We start from the raw sequence: 10,350 nt of genomic DNA on the forward strand, positions 1-10,350 counted from the left end.
TTGCCGCTAAAGCTAATCACACGAAAGAGGTCCACAGAAAATGTAACGATTGGGACGTGTACCTTCGAGTGACTTGTCGCACGTTTCCTGAACTAACATGGTGCTAATATCAGTGGTTTATGAAAGTGACACACGTAAACTCAAATGACAGACAGACAGACAGACAGACAGACAGACAGACAGACAGACAGACAGACAGACAGACAGACAGACAGACAGACAGACAGACAGACAGACAGACAGACAGACAGACAGACAGACAGACAGACAGACAGACAGACAGACAGACAGACAGACAGACAGACAGACAGACAGACAGACAGACAGACAGACAGACAGACAGACAGACAGACAGACAGACAGACAGACAGACAGACAGACAGACAGACAGACAGACAGACAGACAGACAGACAGACAGACAGACAGACAGACAGACAGACAGACAGACAGACAGACAGACAGACAGACAGACAGACAGACAGACAGACAGACAGACAGACAGACAGACAGACAGACAGACAGACAGACAGACAGACAGACAGACAGACAGACAGACAGACAGACAGACAGACAGACAGACAGACAGACAGACAGACAGACAGACAGACAGACAGACAGACAGACAGACAGACAGACAGACAGACAGACAGACAGACAGACAGACAGACAGACAGACAGACAGACAGACAGACAGACAGACAGACAGACAGACAGACAGACAGACAGACAGACAGACAGACAGACAGACAGACAGACAGACAGACAGACAGACAGACAGACAGACAGACAGACAGACAGACAGACAGACAGACAGACAGACAGACAGACAGACAGACAGACAGACAGACAGACAGACAGACAGACAGACAGACAGACAGACAGACAGACAGACAGACAGACAGACAGACAGACAGACAGACAGACAGACAGACAGACAGACAGACAGACAGACAGACAGACAGACAGACAGACAGACAGACAGACAGACAGACAGACAGACAGACAGACAGACAGACAGACAGACAGACAGACAGACAGACAGACAGACAGACAGACAGACAGACAGACAGACAGACAGACAGACAGACAGACAGACAGACAGACAGACAGACAGACAGACAGACAGACAGACAGACAGACAGACAGACAGACAGACAGACAGACAGACAGACAGACAGACAGACAGACAGACAGACAGACAGACAGACAGACAGACAGACAGACAGACAGACAGACAGACAGACAGACAGACAGACAGACAGACAGACAGACAGACAGACAGACAGACAGACAGACAGACAGACAGACAGACAGACAGACAGACAGACAGACAGACAGACAGACAGACAGACAGACAGACAGACAGACAGACAGACAGACAGACAGACAGACAGACAGACAGACAGACAGACAGACAGACAGACAGACAGACAGACAGACAGACAGACAGACAGACAGACAGACAGACAGACAGACAGACAGACAGACAGACAGACAGACAGACAGACAGACAGACAGACAGACAGACAGACAGACAGACAGACAGACAGACAGACAGACAGACAGACAGACAGACAGACAGACAGACAGACAGACAGACAGACAGACAGACAGACAGACAGACAGACAGACAGACAGACAGACAGACAGACAGACAGACAGACAGACAGACAGACAGACAGACAGACAGACAGACAGACAGACAGACAGACAGACAGACAGACAGACAGACAATAGGCCCCTCTTCCCAAAAGACCCTAGCTAATAAAACTAATAGTTTAGGCGAAGCTTTTTTGAACTTGTTCAATCAAAATAAATTTTGATATCGTTCATGTTTACTTGAGATAAGTGATCCTAAAGAGTCGTTTGCCACACCCAAAACTTTCATGACATTCGTGCATAAAACAGATTGTTTTGCTATAAACGATTACAATGACCCGCGACCACACTGTTATCTATCCGTTAAATAACCTACCTATCGCTAGTCATATAGGTCTAGAGATAGTGATAGCAGATACAGCACAATATGGCATTGTGGTTGAAATTTCTCTTGATAAAAGTCCTCAAACGACAACCAGTTCGACTCATTTCGCGAGTAGCACTCGTGGCTACAGTAACAGTAAGCCTACTTTATTCTCGGTCTTCAACTTTGATCTTCTGATGCATTCGGCACTTTGTTCCGGCAATCTAGTGCTCACTGGAAGAAGCGTGTGAAACGTGACATTTTGCATTCCTCGTAGAAAGTGTTATCAGCTGGAAGCTGTCAAGTGCGCGCCCTGTCTGCATCAAGCAGTGTTGTTCTAGTTTATTATTCGTCGGCAAATAAAAACAAATCATGAGTAGTGGCGTCGGTTCCGGTCAATCTTGTGGGGAGCCCGCGTCCTCATCCGTTCAAAGTTCGTACGTGAGTGCTGGAGGAAGCAAGTCTGAGTCGGTAACGGTGCGAACGATGGACGGATCGCACCAATCGGAGGCCCAATCGGTCACCCTCACGGTGGACGGATTCGGCACGGTGAAGGATCCACTTACTGATGAAGTGCAACCGGTGAAACGGTTCACCTGGACGAACGAGAGCGGGATGTCGGTGCAGGTGATTTCCTACGGGGCTATCATCACGTCGATCAAGGTTCCGGGCAAGAACGGTGCGGTTGACGATGTGGTCCTTGGATTCGATAACATTCTGGGCTATCGGGGAGCGAATAACCCGTACTTTGGTGCCACGGTTGGCAGGGTTGCCAACCGCATCGGCGGAGGTCGGTTCACTATTGATGGGGTGGTCTATGAGGTCACGAAGAACTGGGAGGGGCGCCATCAGCTACACGGAGGGAAAATTGGATTCGACAAGTTCAATTGGACGTCGCATGTGGAGGGAACGGTGGTCACGCTGAGTCACACGAACAAGGATGGCCATGAAGGTTATCCGGGGACGGTCCTGGCGTCGGTAACGTACGAGCTGAAGAACGACAACCGGTTGGTGGTCAAATTTCGGGCGGTTTCCGACAAGCCTACTCCGATCAACCTGACGAACCATTCGTACTTCAATCTGGCGGGTCATGTAAGTTGCTATATGAGATGGGGCGGGATCACATGTTCCCTTATATTACTGTATCACTAGAAAAAGAATCATCTTCAAATCATTTCTAGAACACCGGGCATGAGGAAGTCTATCGTCATATAATTTCCTTGAACGCGGACCGCATTACGGAAACGGACGAGGACTCGATTCCAACGGGTAAATTCCTGTGCGTCGGTGGAACGCCGTACGACCTCCGAATCCCTCGGGAACTTGGTCCGGCCATGTCCCGGGCACCCGGCGAAGGTTACGATAACAATTTCTGCATCACCAAGGGTACCGAGCAGGGAATGACTTTTATCGCCAGGGTCGTTCATCCGCACTCGGGACGCACGCTGGAGGTCTACACCGATCAACCGGGCGTTCAGCTGTACACCAGCAACTTCATGCCGGATCCTAATCGGAATGTGAGTTATCTCAGTAGATCCAGCAATTCTACATTGATCCTAACACATCTCCTCTGAACAGATCCGCCCGAGACCGATCAACGCCGGGGACTATTACGAGCTGACGCACCTGGAACCGGTGGTACCTGCGATGGCCACCGATCTGCCCATCAGGGGCAAGGGCGGTGCCAAGTACTTCAAGCATGGTGCCTTCTGTCTGGAGACGCAAAACTTCCCCGATGCGGTCAACCATGCCAACTTTCCGAACTCGGTGTTGGTCCCCGGGGAAACCTACGAGCACGAAGTGGTCTACAAGTTTGGCCTGTTTGAGGAGAACTGATTTTATTTGAAAAGCAGTTTGGTTGGTAACGGAATTTTATGTAAATTTTGGTATACTTTTTGGGGTGATAAATGCTTAGATGATAATCGGAAATATGCCTACTAGTTTTGGAAGTAATGCCTCACAATCCAATAGGTCGCGTTTGATATCTCTGTTACACATTTCTTTGACTTCTTTGTGTTGTAACGACATCCGCATGAACCCTATAGCCACAGTTGTAAAGGCATGACCATGCTGAGGGTGACGGGTTCAATTTCCGGTCGGGCCTTGCCTTGCTTGAGCGTAAAGTAGTTTCGTGTCTGCCTATTGAAGCGTGCTCATTGAAGTAATCTACGACTTCTCCGGACACCCCTTACCAACCGTTAGCAACTAGAGTTTATTGTTGCCAGCGGTATACTTGGAGCCTTGTTTTTTTTTTTCATGAGTTCCTGATGAAATCTCAAACTAACTTCTCGCTTCATAGCCTACTTCTGTTCAAGCTCAAAATATCTTCGGATAAACCAGCATTTTGTATAGTTAGGAATCTCTAGCTTCCGCCCGAGAATTGTTGCTATAGAATCGACTTAGTGGGCACTAAAAAGCTCTGCTTACTTCAAATCTCAGGAGCAAATGGTGTTTGTTCCGAAAGGGTGCGTACGTTGTATAAAGAAGGATTCCAGATGTATTTGGTTTATATCATTCTTTTTGAAATGCTTAAAATGCTTTGTCGATTATCGCATCTGTGATGTTCGTCTGGCTGACATGCCTATTCATGTGAACTCACATGCCTCCCAATTTGGGATGTCCACAGTGACTCTTTGACACAAAGTTGTATACGTTTTCAAGAAAGTACTCGCTCAAACGTAGTTTTTGCTTGGATGATTTCTTGAATATTGAGGATGCTTTCAATGACGTGCCTTTCAATGTCATATTAAAAGTCGCATGATGTCACAAGCTACCTCCAATGAGCTAGGGCTAGGCTCTCTTCACGCTTATGCGTTTAACAGTGTCCTTTTCAGGGCATTGAATCAACCCGTTGTGGTATGGGCTATGAGCTCTCGTTGCGCTTATGCGTTCATTCCCTCTTCTAGGGTACCCCTTCCGATTTTATGACCTTTCCCTTTTTTAATTCCCATCCCTTGTCCAATTGTCCCTCAGGTAAATGATGAAATAGGCTTATACGTATGGCGATGGCCCAAATGTCCCAAATGGAGGATGATATGCTTCTGAAGCCGGCCTTCTGATACCTGAGCAATCATGTTCAAACTGGAAAAGGTGAGATTATCCTTACGCCAGCAAACCATTAGAAATCTTTCACTTTGAAACCGAAATTTATTCGTTTACCAATATTGATAAAATAAAATGACCGATAAAAAAAGGTCCTGTCACGATATGCGACAGTAATAGCAAAAAAATATATGTATCCACTACTTACCCCACGCCCTTCACGAAGCATCATCGTCATCGTCCAGGGCTTCCTCCTTCCACTTGAGAGCGTCCTTCTTGGCCGGCAGTCGAAACCGGAACTCGTCCAGAAAGTGCCCATAGACGTTCTCCCCCAGGTTGACCAACTCGACGGCCAACGTTTTCTCGTCCGCCTTGTACTGCCGTTCCGGTGCGCCGGCAAACAGCTCCATCCGCAGCAGGGCCACCATCGTCGGATTCAGATACCGCTTGATTCCGTTGAAGAGCTGGACCTTGTTCATGTGGGGGCCGCCCTTCTCCATCTTCGGGCAAATTTCGTCGTCCTGTTTTGCGGGGGGTTGTTGAGGTTGGACAGGGGCAGGAACCGGTGTTGGAACCGGAACGGTTATCACCTTCGGCTCCGGAACGGGTTTGTTCAGAACATCGGTGAGAAGTTGCTTCACCTCGGCAATTTGGGCTGACGCTTGGTTCAACTTCTCGATGTAGGCCGGATCGGTGATGATCTTGATAGTTGGCATTACTGGAGCAGGAGGAGCTGCAGGAACTGGAGGAGGCGAAAGGACTGCTGACGGAGTACTAGACGGTTGAACCAGGTTTTCCGGAACGGGTGTTTCCGGTGCTACATCTGTTGACGATGATGGAGTGGCCGCCGAGGGAGCTTCCTCCTGAGCGAAGGCTTCTTCCTTCGGGGAGACCTTTGTAAGTCGTTGGACGGAAACAATCTGCATTTTCGACTTGCTCGGAGAATCTTCCGATGAAGGTTTGCGCTTCCGTTTGACAAAAACTTTGCGCAAAACGACATTGGTTGAAGGTGTACGTAGAATTGTCTTATTTGCTTCATCGGCGTTTCTGGACACTCTCACTGGCACCGCTTCTGAAGTTTTATTGAGGATTTTTGGTGTAGGCGGTGGGCTTACGACCGGAGTTATGTTGAACTCCTCATGCTCTGAATCTACAAATTGTATCTGGAAAGAGCAAATTATGCATAAGAAAATTTTCCCACATCAAAATCGCAATTCTTCAACTTACCTCCATCCGGGTGGTCTCCGGTTGTTCCATCGGAGGCTCCATTGAATCCCCAGCGGCATCGTCCTTCTCCGGTATCAGCCACTCTTCCCGCTCGCTCACCTGATTGGTCTCCACGTTCAAAACGGACCCGTCCTCCAAAATCTCCAACGCCGGAACGGCCGTCTTAACCAGCCCCTCCTTGAGATAGTTCATAAACATCCGGTTCTCAAAGTGATCCTGGCAGACCACCTTGTTCTTCAGCTTACTTAACGGCAGTTCGGGGAAATCGGGCTTGTTGGCGTTTCGGGCCCATATTTCCAGCCGCGGCCAGTCCCGGATGGGAAAGTGGAAAAAATGCATTCCCGGCTTGCTACTGGTGCTGTTGTCACACTGCCGGAAGGTGCACCGGCAGCCACCCATTGTTCACTGGGTGGGGTTCCAACTACAATCACTTATTTCAATCACACAAACTATTTTCAGTTTTTTCTGCGTAGGAATTCTGTTGTTTCAATATTTTATCGTAAAAATCGTTTCTTCTTCTTCTTCTTCTTTCTGTGCGGGCTGATGGGGATCACATCAACTCGTCGATGTATAGGGCCAGTCAACTTGACTATATGCCCTGTTTCTCCGTTTTTCATGATAGTCGTTACATGTGTAGTTAGTTCACAAGTCTAGTTTGCACTCTTTCACAAAATCCACTAATTCTTTATATAATTCCATGCTCTTGGTTTTAAACACTTCTACTAAGTCTGAATATCCATTCCCAAAACTGTATCTAGCTCTGATACTGTTGTAGCGGGGGCAGGTCAGGATCGAATGTTCTGCCGTTTCTTCCTCCGCGCATAACTCGCAATCTCCGCTCTCCACAATTTTCATTCTGGCCAGCCAGCTCTTCGCGTAGTTGTGGCCGGTCATGATTCTATTCAGAAGTCGTATATCCCGACCTCCAAAACTTTTTCCATGATACCACGGCTTATCATGTAGCTTTTGGTGCAGCGTGAAGAACCGTATTCCTTTCTCCTGTGAATACTCCTGGTACCAGCGTTGTGCTGATTCTGCTGTCTGTACTTTTATCTGTCTCATGACGTCTTTCGCAAATAGTTGGTGCTCCAACACGGTAGTTTGGTTTACTCCTTCCCTCGCTAGTTGATCCGCTACTTCATTTCCAGCGATTCCTACATGGCTTGGAATCCACTGGAAGCTAATACGCCATTTCCGTGCTGTTTCTAACACATATGCTAGCACTGTCTCCGCCCTGTTGAAATCCCTTGCTTCTTCCAACATCAAGCACGCTGTCATCGAGTCCGTATAGATGACGTAGTTGAGCAGTTGTCCCTCTTCGACGAATTGTAGTGCCACGCCTAAAGCATGGATTTCTGCCGCAGTAATGCTTATATCTCCTTCCAGCTTAAACGATCGTTTCACATCCACGTCCTCAATGTATACACCTATTCCGCAGACACCGTCTGCTTTCGAAGCATCGGTGAAGATTCTGCCCCGTCCACAGTACGTCTCGTTCATCGCCACTAATGCTGCTTGTTTCATTCTTGTCGGCGCCAAGTTACTTTTCTTATGACCGACAATTCCTTCCAGCGTTGAGGTTATTTCTACCGCCTCTGCTTCCTGGCTCTTCGTCGATATTGCCTCCACCGTCATTATGTTGTCATAAAGTTGTTTGTTCCTGTAGTACATCCTTTCTACGTATGAGTATTTTCCTTCATCCCCGTCTTCGATTTCGGTTATGTTCCTCAGTTGCTCTGCTATCACGTTATTTCTTTCGAAACATCTTGCTATACTCTTGCCTGTCACGTAGTTGAATCTTTCTTCCAAAGGTTCCTGTCCTGCAAGAGCCGTCAAAGCATTTAGCGGCGTACTGCGCGTGCAACCTGTAACTTTCCGTAAACATTGGTTGTTTACAACGTTTAGCAGCTGTTTGTTGGTCTTTCCGGCGTTGTTGGTCACTGAGCACCCATATTCCATAACGCTTCGTATTATGGCGACGTAGATGCTATTCAGAGTTTGTGGATGACTTCCTGTTTTCACTCCGCTGATTACTTTGAGCATATTTAGCCTGTCAGCTATTTTTGCTCGGGTCTCCCTGACGTGCGGTCCAAAACTCAAGTGACGGTCAATCGTTACTCCCAGGTACCGGTGACTCTTCACTGTTTCCAGAGGGACGTCAGCGATGTTGACATCTAACGATTTGTTGTTGTTTGTGAAAAGGATCGCTTTAGTTTTGTTTGCGTTGATTTCGAAATTTAACTCTTGTGCCAGATAGCAAAATTCGTCGAGTTTCTCTTGCGCCTTCTTTCGAAGAACATCCATATTTTTGCCTCGAACCATGATCCCGAAATCGTCCGCGTATTGTACCAGACAATTCCTTCCAGCGTTGAGGTTATTTCTACCGCCTCTGCTTCCTGGCTCTTCGTCGATATTGCCTCCACCGTCATTATGTTGTCATAAAGTTGTTTGTTCCTGTAGTACATCCTTTCTACGTATGAGTATTTTCCTTCATCCCCGTCTTCGATTTCGGTTATGTTCCTCAGTTGCTCTGCTATCACGTTATTTCTTTCGAAACATCTTGCTATACTCTTGCCTGTCACGTAGTTGAATCTTTCTTCCAAAGGTTCCTGTCCTGCAAGAGCCGTCAAAGCATTTAGCGGCGTACTGCGCGTGCAACCTGTAACTTTCCGTAAACATTGGTTGTTTACAACGTTTAGCAGCTGTTTGTTGGTCTTTCCGGCGTTGTTGGTCACTGAGCACCCATATTCCATAACGCTTCGTATTATGGCGACGTAGATGCTATTCAGAGTTTGTGGATGACTTCCTGTTTTCACTCCGCTGATTACTTTGAGCATATTTAGCCTGTCAGCTATTTTTGCTCGGGTCTCCCTGACGTGCGGTCCAAAACTCAAGTGACGGTCAATCGTTACTCCCAGGTACCGGTGACTCTTCACTGTTTCCAGAGGGACGTCAGCGATGTTGACATCTAACGATTTGTTGTTGTTTGTGAAAAGGATCGCTTTAGTTTTGTTTGCGTTGATTTCGAAATTTAACTCTTGTGCCAGATAGCAAAATTCGTCGAGTTTCTCTTGCGCCTTCTTTCGAAGAACATCCATATTTTTGCCTCGAACCATGATCCCGAAATCGTCCGCGTATTGTACCAGGACGACGTCTCCATCGGATATCTCGTGTAGTTTGGCCGTGTACAAATTGAACAGGGTAGGCGAGAGTACGTCTCCCTGCGGTAACCCGTTGCTGATGGTCCTAGTCACCGTTCCTTCTCTTAATTGCAGGATCACCCGGCGGTTTCGGAGGAATCCTGTAATCCACACGTTGATTTCGCTTGGAACCAGATAAGAATCCAGTATTCGCTCCAATGTGTTCGTTTGTACCGCGTTGAATGCATTTGATAAGTCAATGCAGATCATCGCCGATACATATCCTTCCCGTTTGTTGGCCTTGATGTGATTGACGACGTATGTGAGGCAGCTGTTCGTTGAAGAGTGCTTCCGGAACCCGAAGGATGTTCGAGGTAATATATTGTGCGTTTCTATGTGGTCCTGTAGTTGGTCCAATACTGCTGTGTTGATGACCTTGGTTGTTGTAGGAACTAACGAGATTGGGCGCTTTCCCGCAGCGGTGTTCTGGTCCCTACCAGGCTTCGGGATCGCCACAACTTTGATCAGTTTTAACGAGTCGTCCGGACATCCATTTCTCCACATCCGATTAAGATCCACAATCAAGTTCTGTTTCACCTCAGGACTCAACTGTCGGAGCATTTCGTATGTGATACGATCCTCTCCGGCTGCTGACCTCTTCTTTTTTCGATTCAGTATTGTTTGCAGGATCTCCATGTTCAACAGATCCTGTTTGGCCACTCCTCTATGTAGCTGTTGGTATTCATTTTGTCCAAAATGGGCGTCCATGAATGCATCTGCTTCTTCCGGTGAGTCATAAAGGATGTTGTTTTCTTTTTTGAAATGTCGTTTTCCAGTTAGCCGACCTATTTTGTTCCAAAGTTCCTTTGACCCAATGAACGGATTGATTTCATCGGGAAAACTTTTCCAATTACGCAACATCTCCTGCCTTTTTGTTCGTTGGAATATCGCTGCTTTCTTCTTAAACTCCATCATGT

General features: G+C 47.3%; 3 protein-coding genes across 3 annotated transcripts; 1 reads left to right on the forward strand and 2 right to left on the reverse strand.

Moving 5' to 3' along the window:
• The first annotated feature begins 2,037 nt into the window (after positions 1–2,037).
• On the forward strand, positions 2,038–3,893 carry LOC109404191 (galactose mutarotase). Its single transcript, XM_019677012.3, has 3 exons — positions 2,038–3,056; positions 3,146–3,481; positions 3,543–3,893. The coding sequence occupies exons 1-3, from the start codon at positions 2,337–2,339 to the stop codon at positions 3,798–3,800; spliced, it is 1,314 nt and encodes a 437-aa protein (XP_019532557.2). The 5' UTR covers positions 2,038–2,336; the 3' UTR covers positions 3,801–3,893.
• Positions 3,894–5,091: 1,198 nt separating this feature from the next.
• LOC134284438 (histone-lysine N-methyltransferase, H3 lysine-79 specific-like) lies at positions 5,092–6,638 on the reverse strand (the record flags this gene model as incomplete). The annotated part of the gene is given in 2 exon segments (XM_062843277.1): positions 5,092–6,169; positions 6,234–6,638. Coding segments are annotated over 2 exon segments (1,344 nt in total). The 3' UTR covers positions 5,092–5,224.
• Positions 6,639–6,875: 237 nt separating this feature from the next.
• LOC115264076 (uncharacterized) lies at positions 6,876–8,276 on the reverse strand. Its single transcript, XM_029867382.1, has one exon. The coding sequence runs from the start codon at positions 8,274–8,276 to the stop codon at positions 6,876–6,878; it is 1,401 nt and encodes a 466-aa protein (XP_029723242.1).
• Positions 8,277–10,350: the final 2,074 nt, after the last annotated feature.

Source organism: Aedes albopictus, unplaced genomic scaffold (genome assembly GCF_035046485.1).
Source record: "Aedes albopictus strain Foshan unplaced genomic scaffold, AalbF5 HiC_scaffold_128, whole genome shotgun sequence".
In the NCBI taxonomy this organism is placed as follows: domain Eukaryota; kingdom Metazoa; phylum Arthropoda; class Insecta; order Diptera; family Culicidae; genus Aedes; species Aedes albopictus.

Bases quoted from the DNA above. Each gene is read 5' to 3' on its own strand.
- LOC109404191 (XM_019677012.3), top strand. From the start codon at position 2,337: ATGAGTAGTGGCGTCGGTTCCGGTCAATCTTGTGGGGAGCCCGCGTCC. The intron at 3,057-3,145 runs GTAAGTTGCTAT...AATCATTTCTAG, and splicing joins ACTTCAATCTGGCGGGTCAT to AACACCGGGCATGAGGAAGT. The intron at 3,482-3,542 runs GTGAGTTATCTC...TCCTCTGAACAG, and splicing joins TGCCGGATCCTAATCGGAAT to ATCCGCCCGAGACCGATCAA.
- LOC115264076 (XM_029867382.1), bottom strand. From the start codon at position 8,276: ATGCTCAAAGTAATCAGCGGAGTGAAAACAGGAAGTCATCCACAAACT.